Below are 13754 nucleotides of genomic sequence, written 5' to 3'. Positions count from 1 at the left end.
GACAGGATGGTGCTACCAGTACGTCACAGTTCCCACTTCACTTCCTGAGGGGCTGGGGGAGAGTTCTCGCCCTCACTCCTGCAAGCCCAGCTTCCGAAGAGGCAAAATGGCACTCAGGGAGCTGCTGTGATGGGACCCAGGGAACGACGTGTTTCACTTGGTGTAGGAGGGCTGGAGCATGCCGCAAACTCCAGGAGTGACGGCTGATCCTCATGTGGTTTCCTTGGCCAAGCCTCCAGTACATACTGGGTGAGTGCGTAGGGCTTCAGGCCACATATGTGACCTGCTCTATATGTGAGTGAAAGCACAGGCATGAAACACCGTCATGCCAATGCACATTTCATTGAGCCACTTACTTTCTGGGGGACAAGGGGGTGCTTTGGAGTCCGGCACTTAGTAGACATCCTGTTTCTACTGTTTGTTTCTTGCTTTCTTGATCTGACCAAAATGCTCCAAAACACCCTTGTGTCTGTCAGTTTCCACAACTGTGCCTACCATGGGCTAAGCAGTGAAGCCAGGCCAAGTCCTTATTTTATGTGCAACTCATGGCGTTACAAGGGGGTTTATTAGCCTGCCCTTTGACAAAGTCATGGGATAAGGCCAACATGTCTGATTATGCCCTCTGGGGACTGGCTGGTTACATGGGGTCTCAGTCTGGGGGTTGGCTGGTTATGTGGGATCTCGGTCTGGGGACTGGCTGGTTACATGGGGTCTTAGTCTAGGGGTTGGCTGGTTACGTGGGATCTCAAGTGGGCAACCTATTTTGTGATTTTTCAGTTGGTGGCCAGAGCCTTTTAGAAGTCAGGGCAGCTTTGAATGAGACTTAGAAATGACCAAAAAAAAAAAAAAAAAAAAAAAAAGTCTCTCAGAAGCTGCTGACTTGGAACAGATCCAGAACATCAAGACTTTCTTTTGCCTTGAACTTGAGCTCAGCAGCAGAGCTGTGAGCTCTGATCCCCAGGGATCTGGACTTCAGCGGTTTCCAAGTGGGGTTCTCTTACCAATGCAGAGCGGAGGCGGGTAGTTCCATCGGCGCACAGTCCCAGGCATGCAGGAGATGTGGGCGTGGCCCTGGAGGAATCAGAACAGGAGCGGGCTGGAGGCCCCCAGGGGGGCAATTATACACATAACCCAGAACAGGGGGCTTGCTCTAGGCCTCATGTTAAGGGACAAGGCATCCAGACACATAGGATCACTTTGGGATTTGAGGTAAGACACAAGGAGGGAGATTTGGGGGGTGGCACTTATTAAGAACCATCACTAAAGAATTCTCATTACACGAGGATTCCTTGTGAGGTTCCTCTAATTACTAAACTCCCTCATGGCCCTCAAAGGGAAATTAAATTTTCCCAAAGTCCAATCAAACCTGACTTCGCAGGAAACCATTCCAGGCTGGATTGTTCAGAGTCCTTACCATCAACAAAGTTTTGTTTTCAAGAGAACAGTTCCAGGAGTGGGTAGCTGTCCCCAGGGGGTACGGAGGCTACATTCCACCTCGATGGATATAGCTCTGCTGGTACAGGGCTGGGCAATCAACTCAGGGGACACCTGCTCCCTGCCCTTGAGTTTTGGTCCAGGGGAGGTAGGTACCTGGAGGGCGTATCCCGGCTCACACTGGAAAGAGACCACATCATTCACCAAGTAGCGCTCGCCTGCCTTCACCCCATTACTGGGTACAGCTGGTTCGGGACAACTGCTCAGGCCCACCGCTGGACGAGACGGAGGTAGGGAGAGAGGAAGATGGACAGGATTGGAAGGTTAAGGTGACAGAGGCTGAGGGGGGTCCAAGGCCTGTGCATTTCTGAGTGCTTGCCAACCTCTTCATCCAACACACAGAGGAAGTTAGAATGTGTAGGACGGAGGCCCATCAGGTCAAAGCTGGGTCACGGGGTGCCGCTTCGGGGACTTTGGGTAGTTTGGGTCCCTACTGAGCTCTGTGTCAGAACACCCTGGATGCAGACTCCCAGGCCTCTCTGTCTGAGCCCCTCTCTTGTTGCTCCTGTACCCGCTTTCAACTTCCCTCCCCTTTCTCTCCTCCTCAGAAGACAGTGTCTATATAGCAGGAAGAGAGGCCACAGGAAGGATAGAAGAACAACAAAGAGTTAAGGACAGGGCACTGCTATGGTGCTAGGGATCAGTCAAAGTCCCCCTCTCCAGCACAGGCTGGCCTGAGAGAAGTTGGCCCCCAGGCTCCCTTCTCAAGGTCAGACCAGTCCTCTTCTATAAAGGGGAGCTCCTCACACGGAGCCCTGCATGCTCAGCACTGGCCCTTGTGCACTGTAGGATCCTGTCAGCGCTCCCAGCTGCTTTCCAGTCACCCAAACTCACAGCCACGGATGACTCTTACAACCTGTCCTTGAATCCCTGCCCTCATTGCCTGCTCTGAGGAACATCTTTATGGCCATCATGGGTAACTCAAGGACCTTCAAGAATTGGCCAAAGTCCCTGCCATGGTTAACTCTGTGGTGTCTCAAATTCTCCCTTGTTCTCTTTCTTTGCCTTAAAGCTCGAGCCGTGTCCCTTTAGTGCAGGCATCCTGATTGTCCCTTCCCTGGGCAGCCGTGACGTCATAATCATGGCCATCTCGGGAGGAGTTGCTCTTTCTGAGCCTGTCCCCTGAGTGAGGCAGGGTCTCCGAGTCTGTCGCCTCATTCCACCCCCCTTGCTACAGGCTTTAACAGCCATCTCACAGAGAGGACACAGGGTGACGGTGGCCCAGACATGTGGTCTGAAGCCATAAGATTGGCATTCAGACCCAAGCCAGTCTGATCCAGGTCTGTGCAAGCAAGAGCAGTCAAGCTCAGGCCACAGGAGCACATTCCAGCTGTGAGACGTATGAAGGGCACCCCCATGTGCTGGGAGACTCATAAGGGGCGCAGGGCCTGCTATATAGAGTTTTCCTCTCCTTCAAAGTGTGTTTTCTACCAAAAACAGGGCTGTAGAGGGGCCAGCACTCTATGTGGCTATATGAGCTGGGTCATGGAGGTTTGAGAGAGGGAGCCTTTTTCTTCCTGGTGGCTCTCTGGGAAGCTTTCAGGTAGCTAAATGCCCAGGAAAAAAAAAAGAATGAGGAATTACCCAGCAGCCCAGGGAACCTGCCACTGGCCTGTCTTCTGAGTCCTCAGTTCACTTTACAGGCAAAACCCTGCTAACACAATTTTGCTTCTGAGGGAAACTGACATTCTATAAAGCATAGAAATAATACGTGAAGGTGCTGTTTATCCAGTGTAGTTGTCATTGTCATTTGAGGATATGTGTCGTGTTTTAACAAATGTTTGCATTTATGTGACCCTAATCAAAACTAGGGGTCATGGGGCTGGGGACGGAGCTCAGTGGTAGAGTGGTCACCTAACATGCGCCAGGCTCTGGGTTTCACTGATGATACCACAAACCCCTAACATAACCAAAAATAAAAACAAATGTGCTGTTGTCATCCCATAATATGCTGCTGTCCCCTCTCCCCCTTGCCAGGCTGCTCTTGCCCTTTACATGCCTCTGAGATGTGACAGATGTTTGGAAATTAAGCCTGTTGGTGGCTATGTCCCAGCCCCTTCGCAGTGGGACAGAGGCCCTAAGGATGATGGGTAAAGCAAGTTGGAAACTGAACTCGAGGCATCATGGCTGCCTGCTGCTTGCCTTTGCAGGAATGCCCTTACCATTCAGTTGGAGTGCTCACAGCTCAGTAACTCGAAGCCCTCTACTGGAGAGGTGCTGAGGACAAAAGGAGACTGAACTGGTCTACAAGTCGTTGCAGGCCTCACCTACAGGAGCACGTCAGTGCCTTCAGGCGGTGAGCATCCTGGCATCCAGCTGGTCCTCCCTCAACTACCTGGATGAAGTTCACTCTTGGAGACCCAGGTGGGGGATTCTGACCCCATCAGATGCTTTCATGTGTCCATATTGTCACAGGTGGCTGAACCAACGAGGCCTCTCAGCCTCACTTGCTTCTCGTTCTAAACCTAACTCAGGCATGGCTTTGGGCTAAGGCTTGCCTGGCTAGTGTGGGACCCATTCCTCCATGCTTTGTAGCATTCTGAGTTGCATTGACTCACCTCTTGCTTCTGCATCTCTCTGTCTCCCTAGGCGTTGTGCTTTTAGAGGCAGGGGCCGTGTCTGATTTATTTTTGCTTTGTGGGCTTTAAACAAGACCTGGCACATGGTAGGCACTTCCTGCCTGTTCACGGTGCTCACCTCTCTACTTGCCTGTAGTGGTTTGGATGAGAACACCCACTGTTGGCCCATATGTTTCAATACCTGCTCCCTAGTTGGTGGAACTGTTTTGGAAGGATTAGAAGGTGTGGCCTTGTTGGAGGAGGTGTGTCACTGTGTGTGGCCTTTGAGGTTTCAAAAGCCCATGCTGTTGCAAGTCCTCTCTCTCTGTCTCTGTCTCTGTCTGTTTCTCTCTCTCTCTCTCTGTCTCTCTCTGTGTGTCTCTCTCCTCTCTCTGTCTCTGTCTCCTCTCTCTGTCTCTCTTTTTCTCTCCCCCTCCCCACCTCCAGCCTCCTGCTTGTGGATCACCATCCTGCCTGTCTGCTGGCACACTTCCTGACATGATGATTATTGACTTGCCCTCTGTGGTAGTTTGGATAAGTATGGCCCCCATAGATTCATGTGTTTGAATGCTTGGCCATAGGGAGTGGCGCTATTAGGAGGTGTGGTCTTGTTGGAGGAAGTGTGTCACTCTGGAGGCAGGCTTTCAGGTCTCCAGTGCTCAAGCCACCCCCAGTGTGACACACAGTCTCCTTCTGCTGCCTGCGGATTAAGACGTAGACCTCTCAGCTTCTTGTCTGGCACCAAGCCTGCCTACATGCTGCCATGTTTCCCATCATGACGATAATGGACTAAACCTCTGAAACTGTAAGCCCAATTAAGCTGTGGTCAGAGTGTCTCTTCACAGTAATAAGACTCTAACTAAGACACCCTCTGAAACTGTAATCCCCCATTAAACACTTTCTTCTATAAGTTACTTTGGTCATGGTGTCTCTTCACGGCAACAGAAAATTATTTGAGGTGCTGTCCAAGTGGACGTCACCATGCTGGTCTTTGAACCAATGCACAGCCATCTAAAAGTACAGACCTGTGAGAGCCGTGACATGCTTCCTTGGTTTCATGTATCTCTTTGGCTGGATTCTGGGATTCATTTTGATGATCTCTGACCCTACCAAAATCTGTCAGAGATCCTAGCAAACTCTGTCAGAGCTCCTGAAGTGTTGGGAACACTCAGAGGTTATTTGTTGAGTGCCCGTGCAGCAAACACTGGCACCCACCAGTTCCTCCCTATACCTAGTGTGAGATGGGAGCAAGGCCAGCAATTCCAGGAGAAAAGCTAACTCCCCAGAAACTCCTTTATTTTCCCAGGGGCACAGTCATAGTTCTTGCTGTCCAGGGATTTTAGGAGTGACTAGAGTGAATCTTGCAGATGACAAGTGAGACATTGAGTGAGAGAAGGAACTTTGAAGATTACTGCATTATCAGAATAGGCATCAGGGGCCAGTTTGCAGAATCACAGGAGAGAGCACCTCCATTTTCTTATATCCCAGGTTATCTATTGGGGCCAAGACTGATGCTAAACACTGTTGACCCAAGTTCTAGGGTGTAGAGGACAGACACTTCAGGGGTCCTGGCTTCATCCCACTGCTGAGTATGCAAACTTGAAAGGGCTTCAAACCTTCTCTAACCCTTGGCATCTTCCTCTGGTCAGTGGTAGGCTTAAGTGGGAAGGAAGGGTACAGCTCGATATAGCCTCCATTGAGGGTGGGGATCCAGCCATCATTTGTTCCCACCCAGAAACCCACACAGAGCCATGACCCTGGATTCTCACTTTTGTATTCCAAGTGGAAGCCAGCAGCAGACACACTGATGTCCGAGTAGAAGTGGAGGTAGAGCTGGTTGGAGGTGCTGTTCAGGAGGGCAGGCACCGTGGTTCCTGGACAAGAACACCAAGGGTCATTCAGGCACACCTAATTCCTCTGTTTCTACCGCCGGCTGACATACTGCTCCCAGAGCCCCCACAATGTTCCCAGTTATCAAACTTACTAAATGACTAATGGCAGGTAGTCAATGGACCAGGGAAGGGAAGCCATGGATGAGCAGTGCTAAAGACCTATGCTGCCAGGAGCGGATGCTCCTCAGGCAGTTAGAGGGCTGTGAGTCTGGTCCCTACTCAGCCATCTTCAAAAACAATTCCAACATCTACAATCATCTGGTCAACCCGGCAGGGAAGACAGTTTGTGAATCATTTTCCTATCATGGATCTCTGGGCCACGAAGATTCAGGTAATTTCCTGGGCCATGGTGCAAACCCACACACCATGCTCTGCCTCATGCCTGCCATTGGATGGGCTGTGGTGCTTGGTGGGCGGGGTGGGGGTGGGGAGATCCACTTTGGGGAAAAAGTTGAGTTGTTCCTTTAAAAAATGAGATTATAGTGATTCTATTTCTGGATATACGCTCTTGAGGATGGGCAACACAAGTGACACCAGAATTTGCACATGGAAATGTCCATCCTAGCACATCCCAGCTGTGCTCACCCTAGTCACTGCAGCTTCACAATGAAAGAGACACAGACATCCGCTGAGTGATGGGTGCGTGTACAAAGACACACACAGCACAGGGCTGACTCAAATGGACACTGGGAGAACCCTGAAAACGTGCTGAAGCCAATCAGAAAGCCACATGGTGTAAGAGTTCCTATGTATGAACTGCTTGGACTAGGACAAGTCCATGGGGATCGAAGGATCAGTGGTTGCCAGAGGCTGGGAGCAAGTAGGGGAATGGAGAACGGTTGCAATTGGTGCCTGGTTTCTTTTCAGGGCGATATAAATGCTCTGGGATTTGTTAGGATTGATGGTTGCAGATCATTGTTAATATACTGAACCTCATTCAGTGATGATGATGGTGGTGGTAATGGGGATGATGATGGTGGTGGTGGTGGTGATGATGATGGTGGAGGTGGTGGTGATGATGATGGTGGTGATGATGATGGTGGTGATGATGATGGTGGTGGTGGTGATGATGATGATGATGGTGGTGGTGGTGGTAGTGGTGATGATGGTGGTGGTAATGGTGGTGATGGTGGTGGTGGTGGTGGTGGTGATGATGGTGAGGGTGGTAGTGATGATGATGATGGTAATGGTGATGATGATGGTGATGATGATGATGATGTCTACCATAAACCTCTGAATGGAAGTGCTGGATGTCCCATCTTACCTGAGAAACTCCCCAGCATGGTTACAGTGTTATCTGCTCCGTCAAACACTTCCAGAGAGTCCCAGTTCTGCTCTGTGACAAAACTGATGACTTGAATCTGGAAAGGCACAAGGATCGAGTTGTCAGTCACACAATGCAAGTGCCTCCCTCCCTTCCCGTCCCATGGGTAGTTCAATTTCTCAAACACCCACTCTGGGTCTGACACTGTGCTGGCTCCTTCCCATAAAAGTACCATGTGGTCCATAGCTATCTCTGGAGCTCACTGTCTGGTGGGAAAGACAGACAGGAGATATGTGATCATAGGACAGAAGGACACGTAATGACATTTCAGAAAGTGGGAATGCTGCAGTTGAGCTGGATTTCTCCCCCATGTAGCTCAGGCTAACCCTGAATCACTATGTGGCTGAGGATGACTTTGAACTTTTAATCCTCCTGCCTCTGCTTTCCTGTGAGTTGTGATAACAGGCATTCACAAGCACACCTGGTTTACGTGGTGCTGGGGACTGAACTCAAGGTGTGTATGTCAGGCAAGACATCTTCTGCCAGAGCCACCTCTCCGGTCCTTTCACACATTTGGAATATTCTTTGGGTTTGCTCCTCCCACTGGGTGTGTCTAGCTCGGCCCCTGATTATCCCATTGGCCTGACAGGCTTTGGATCCTCTCCTGTGGCCCTCTCTGTGCTGCTCTTACCCTGGGCATATGTTACACATCCCAGTAGCCCCAGATGTCCCCAATATGTGCTTGACTGTCCTCCATGCCTCACCTGTGCTTGACGATCCACTCTTTCCCCACTCATCAGCCATGCCCCCTTTCTTTCCTTAATGATCTTACATAAACAAACACCTCAAGCCATCTGAAACTCTCCTAAGAATCTTCCAAAGTTATATTCCAGTTGTAAGCCTATTTTCTTCTCTGGGCCCTGCTGGCTGGCTGGAGCTAATTTCCACCTCTCATGGTCCCCGAGTTAACTGTCTTCCCTCCCACCTTCCCCCAGAGTTTCTGTGATCTCCTTTTTGGGAGCTGTATCTCTATATTCACACGGTGCCTCCAAAGCCACAGGGGACAGGGACGGAGCTGTTATTTCTCCTTCCACCTCAGCCTGGCTCAAGGTCCAGCATCAGCCAGGATCTGTGGGCAGCCAGTTCACTGAGGTGCCTCCTTGCTCCTACCTGGATGCCTGCGCCTTCGGGCACCATGATCTTCCACACGCAGTTGAGGCTGTTGAGGTATGGCTCCGGGAAGCCGGGTGACAGGATGGTGCCCCTGCGCTCTGTGAGGTTGCCACCACATGGCACTGGAAAGAGACAGGGGCTGGTCAGAGGCTCCTCAGCTCATCTTTGGGGTGCTTCCATGGGAACGATTCCATGTGCTTCCCTCAGGGACTTGTCCATTGGGTCCTTGCTTGGGCTCCTCCTGGGCTAGCTGCTTCTCTCACTCCCACTTCCCTGAGGATCCCTGGCCTACACTGAGCCACCTTCATGTGCTGGCCTCTCCCCTGACCACCCCCCTCCCCCCCCAGGCCCACCTCTCTCAGGATCTCCAGGATGCTACAACTCATCTTGAGTTGGTTTCTCCTCTAGCTCTCAAATTCTCCACCACACCCCAAATCTCACCACCTGTAGGGTCCCTAGCTTCTGCCGGGCCTCCATTTCAGGAGGATTTCTCTCTTTGGGCCCTCCTGTTCTCAGCCCCCCTGATGGCTTGACTGAAAACAATGGTCCCCCAGTAGCTTCTATCTGTTCCTCTCTTCATATTTCTCTCCCGTTCTGTGTTCCAGCCCCTCTCTGTATCCACACTGCTCCTTAGGTGCTGAGAAGGGCTACGTTGTCCCTTGAGAACATCTCTGATGACTGACTGCGTCCCTCAGGGACAAGAGGCTCTGCCCTCAGTCCTTTCCGCTCTCCACTTCTTCCTCTTTCTCAGTCTTGGTTGTCAAGTCACTTACCCACACAGGTTGGTGCGGAGACGTTCCACTGGGCCAATGCCCCAGGTACAGGGAGGCACTCAATTTCTGGGGACCCCTGCAGAGCATAGCCCGAGTTGCATTCGAAGCGTACGATGGCCCCCACGGAGAAATCACTGCCAAGCCTCTTGCCATAACGGGGTTCTGGCACAGAACTGCACTGTGTGGCGCTGGTCCTGGGCACCGCTGTGGGGACAGGGGCTTTCATGGGGGGCAGGCCTCACTCCTGTAGAAAATGGCCCTGCGATGCATGCAGGACAAGCCTGGAGGGGGCCCTGGGAGCTCAAAGTATATTTTCAGACTGGCATAGCCACTTTCCAGGGCAGGGCAGATTTTGAGGTGCACTGCAGGACTCAATGTTGGGCAGTTTCTGGGCATCATGGAGGGTTGTGAGAGTCTCAGGGCCCAGACTTAGGCTCAGAGCCATTCTTCTTTCTTACCAGGGCCTTGTGCTCCCTAAAAACAACAACAGCCCTCTTCCCCTCCACCCTTCAAGCCATTGCCCGGTTCATTGGCTTCTCTTAAGCCTCTGCCCACAGTCTGCAGCTGACATGAGCATAACGGTGGCTTGTGGGAATCAGAAGTGGCACTCATTGTAGTAGGGGGATCACCCCTGCACAGGGGTACGCATGGCCTCCTGGACAGTGTAGAACAAACGGGGAGGGCTGTGCTTAGAGACACTGGTGGCCTTAACAATGTGGCCATTGCAGGATAAGGGTAGACTGGATTCAGCAGGTGAAAGCAAGGATGCCCCAAGATCCTGCTGGGTCCTAGTGACCCAAAATAAACACTGGTTGCCTGCCTGCCTGCCTGCCTGCCAGCCATCAGTATTGCCCCTCATTTCATACATGCGCGATTGGTGGTTTAAAGAAGAGGAATGGCTGGTGCCCTCTGATCAGAGCTTGTGCCAGTGCCATTTCTTTAGTATTCACTGCAGACATAACCAAGTCCCATGAAGTAAGAGGACTGGGCTGATGTCCCCAGCCCCATCAGAATGTACTAGACATTGCGGTGGTGGTGGTGGGGACACAGGGAGGGCAGGAAAGGAATTAACTTCCCGTGTGTGATTTCTTTCCAAATTCAGCATAGGCTTTAGCCCAGAAATTGGTGCTTGGGTAACAGGGGCATACAGTTGAATGAATATCAGGAAATTGTACCCCAGGTTAGTAATTGACCCTCCTCCCCAAATCCCCATAGAGATGTACAGACAGACAGACAGGAGGAGAAAGGTCCGTTCCTTGGGACACAGATTCACCGAGATGACATCTGACCTTCCAAGGCCCACATCCTACATACCTTGGTAGACAAAGTGGAAACCCCTGGCCGATACTTGACCTTTGGCGCTGAACTTAATGAGAACTTGATTGGAGGTGGCCAAGGGCAGCGACTCTCCTGCCGAGAGGAATGAGGGGAAGGAAGAAGACTGAGTGTGGCTGTAACACTCAGCAGCCAGCATCCGGGCTGAGGAGAAGGAGGGCGCAGCCTTGCTGCACACAGTGACTTCTCCCATGTACCACGACTCCGCTGCAGCCTACTGCACAGCCTGCACCTTCCAGTGGGAAGTGCATTAGCTGGGCGTGCAGATGTGGCTCAGTTGGTAGAGCGCTTGCCTAGCGTGCACAACACTGTGGGTTTGATGCCCTGGCATGGCACGAACGGGGCAGAGTGGTACACACGCCTCTGATCCCAGCACTTGAGAGGCAGAGGCAGGAGGATTGGAAGCGAAAGGTCATCCTCCACCCCTAGTTATGTAGCGTGCCTGAGGCCATCCTTGGCTACATGAGATCCTATTCCCAACCCCCAATCCCCCGCTCCCCCACCCACGACTCCGCACCCAATAGAGATGGTTTTTACATCCAGACTCTGGTCACTGTGAGGCCAGCGTGGCGGAGCTCAGCACCGTCATTTACAAAGCAAGATGAAAAGGTTTGGAAACATCACATGATCTGTTCAGAAAGGAGGAAGCTGCTAAAAACACGTTGGTTTATGGGTATGGAGAGTACGACCCTGCTGGCTGGAAGTTGACTTGGGAAAGTGAAATCAGACCGATTAAGGATCAATACAGGAGAACCAGACACTGGTTTGTGGGGAGGAAGGAGATAAGATCATCTGAGAGCTCTGGCCTTTCTCAAACGCCCCGAGACAGAGATGCAGGGCTCAGACGAGGACATCTCTGAGAGCAAAGCGGATGCTTGTCAGGACCCTGGAAGGGACAGCTCGGTGGAGGCTGGGACTGCCCAGGGTGTGTTATCCTTCAAGCACATCCTGCAGAAGATGGGGAAAGCCTGTAAGGATACAGGGCAGCGGGGAGTGCTCGGGTGGGTGGCAGAAGACCCGGCTGAAGCCAGCTGGGTGTGGTACAGATTGGGGAGGGCAGGACAGCAGCAGCTGGACCCAGCGCAGCGAAGCAGAGCCCTGCCCATCCTCCTCTTCCTGTGGAAGCCCAGGCATGATGTGGTGATGGGGCAGTGGCATGACCCCTCTGCATTCTGCCTCTCCGTGACCTTAGGGACCCCGGACTCCATCTCGCAAAAGGAAGTGGGAGTTACATAGGGCTAGGCTGTGTCCACTGGGGAGAGGGTTGGGGTTACGATCAGTGGGAGTCACTGAGAGAACTCACTGATGCCTCTAGAGAGACCCGCGACGCCACCAGCCAGAGCGACCAGAGAGAACCTTCTGCTTGGCACATTGAGATATACAAGTGGCCCAGAGTCATTTATCCTAGCTAAGAGGCATTGCCTCAGATCACTTCCGGCTGCCGGAGCAGAGGGAACCCGGAGAAGACAAAGTCTCTTTGTCCATTAACACCATCATTCTCCTTTCCTCCTATCTGACATCTGTGACTGAGAGCCCCAGTGATGGCCGGCAGGGCCCAGGGGCCTTCGGTCCTGGCTACACACAGACTTCCCGCTCCTGGGAGGGCGCAGAAATGACCGGCTATAAGAAAACTTCTAAGGAAGGGGCCGCCGCGAGATGTCAAAGCAAACCTTTCATGGGAATTACAATGCAGCACAGAGCGAAGGTTTTTGGTCCTGGTTGCACAGGGATAAAGGGAACCTGGCACCTGCAATGCCAGAGGAAGACATGGCACAGGGAGGCGCTGAGGCCAGTGAAGGCTACACGGGAAGGGAGGAGACGATTGCTCCAACATGTGGGGTGGGGCATCCTGACACGTGGCGTGTGGGTCAGACATCCAGAAGTGGTGTGGATGTGAAACTGGGCTATCCTTCCAGAATCTAAAGGAAAAACGACGCAAAAAGATCAAAGCCGTGAAAGAAATAGTGAGCCACACAAGAGGATAGGCAGGAAAATCCAACAAGCAGATATGGGGAATTCCAGAGAGAGAAGGAAGACAATCCCAAGAAAGAGAGTTTAAGAAGAAAGACAACCAGGCGGTGGTGGCACACGCCTTTCATCACAGTACTCGGGAAGCATAGGCAGGCAGATTGTTGTGAGTTGGAGGCCAGCCTGGTCCACAAAGTGAGTCCAGGACAGCCAAAGCTAACATGGAGATACTTTGTCTCGAAAAACAAAACAAGAAGAAGAGGAGGAGGAGGAGGAGGAGGAGGAGGAGGAGGAAGAGAAGAAGAAAGACAGCTTGCTGAGTTGGAACTCGGGCTGCAGTGGCTTGCCAAGTACCAGATATGATGAGGAAAACAGAGCTCAGCTGAGAGGGCTGTTTAATTTTCTAAATAAGAAAACAGGAAAGCCCCACGGACAGCAAAGTGTTGGCGAGTCACAAGGATGAGGCTCCGCTTGGACCCCAATTTGCCTATAATATGAAGTGTTGGAATAAGACGGAACAATCTGTGCATTTCTTTTTTTTTTTTTTTCAAAAGAGACCATTTGGCCTGTAACTCGATTTGCAGGCTAGTTGGCATTTTTGTGGTATGCTGGAGGAGGGAGGCGGGGGAGTCATTTGTGTATCAGCAAGCTGACAGAGGGAGGACTGTGGTTCTGAGGCCCCATGCTGAGAGAAAGAACTTCAAGAGAGAAGCCAGGAGCCAGCAGGGGTGAACTCTGCTAGGGAAGGCACATTAACCCTAGATGTTCTTGCCAATGAGGTAAAGACTAAAGGCCAGTGTCTAAGCTTGTCCTTGGGTGAGAAATTCATGATTTAAAAATAATCACCAAGACCATTAGCACAGAAGCCCAAGTGGACAAATAAAAAATTAAAAACTGGAGACAGGCCTGGTATGAATGGAAAAGTAAGGGCGAATCTTCCAAACCAGGAAGCCTATCCCCAGGGGACCGCAGACACCAGCACAAACACCTCGCCCCATAAAAAGTGGGGCAGTCCTAACAGGACTCTCAGGGAAACCGAGGAAAGGCAGGCAGCAGAAACAGAAACTGTTAGGAAAGCAGGATGCCCTCCCCTGGCCCAAATGTCACAGTTGCAATGGAAGACGCAATACACTACTTTCATCCACTGCGTATCAAACATAACGCCACACAAAGATGCTGAACGCAGCCTTTAAGCTTCTCTCAAACCCAGCACACCTTGGTCACGGGGCGCTGGCCTGGGGAGGCAGTTTGTACCTTCAGTGCAAGTGTTTCTCCACCCTCCGTCTGTCTGTCTGTC

At 51.7% G+C, this 13754-nt stretch overlaps 1 protein-coding gene across 3 annotated transcripts in view; it reads right to left on the bottom strand.

The window, feature by feature from the left end:
* CSMD2 (CUB and Sushi multiple domains 2) overlaps positions 1–13754 on the bottom strand; it is a 573432-nt gene that overhangs the window by 88323 nt on the left and 471355 nt on the right. For all 3 annotated transcript variants that reach the window (XM_084784630.1, XM_084784631.1, XM_084784632.1), the window contains 7 exons: positions 10469–10564; positions 9155–9358; positions 8379–8503; positions 7209–7305; positions 5822–5926; positions 1591–1709; positions 1002–1071 (listed from right to left, as the gene is read on the bottom strand). In XM_084784630.1, the coding sequence (XP_084640756.1) occupies positions 1002–1071; positions 1591–1709; positions 5822–5926; positions 7209–7305; positions 8379–8503; positions 9155–9358; positions 10469–10564 (816 nt within the window). The remainder of the gene's footprint in view (positions 1–1001; positions 1072–1590; positions 1710–5821; positions 5927–7208; positions 7306–8378; positions 8504–9154; positions 9359–10468; positions 10565–13754) is intronic.

The sequence above is a fragment of the Acomys minous genome (genome assembly GCF_964271855.1).
Source record: "Acomys minous genome assembly, chromosome: 6".
In the NCBI taxonomy this organism is placed as follows: domain Eukaryota; kingdom Metazoa; phylum Chordata; class Mammalia; order Rodentia; family Muridae; genus Acomys; species Acomys minous.
The sequence above is the reverse complement of the archived record's forward strand: the minus strand, read 5'-3'. Positions and strand labels throughout refer to the sequence as shown.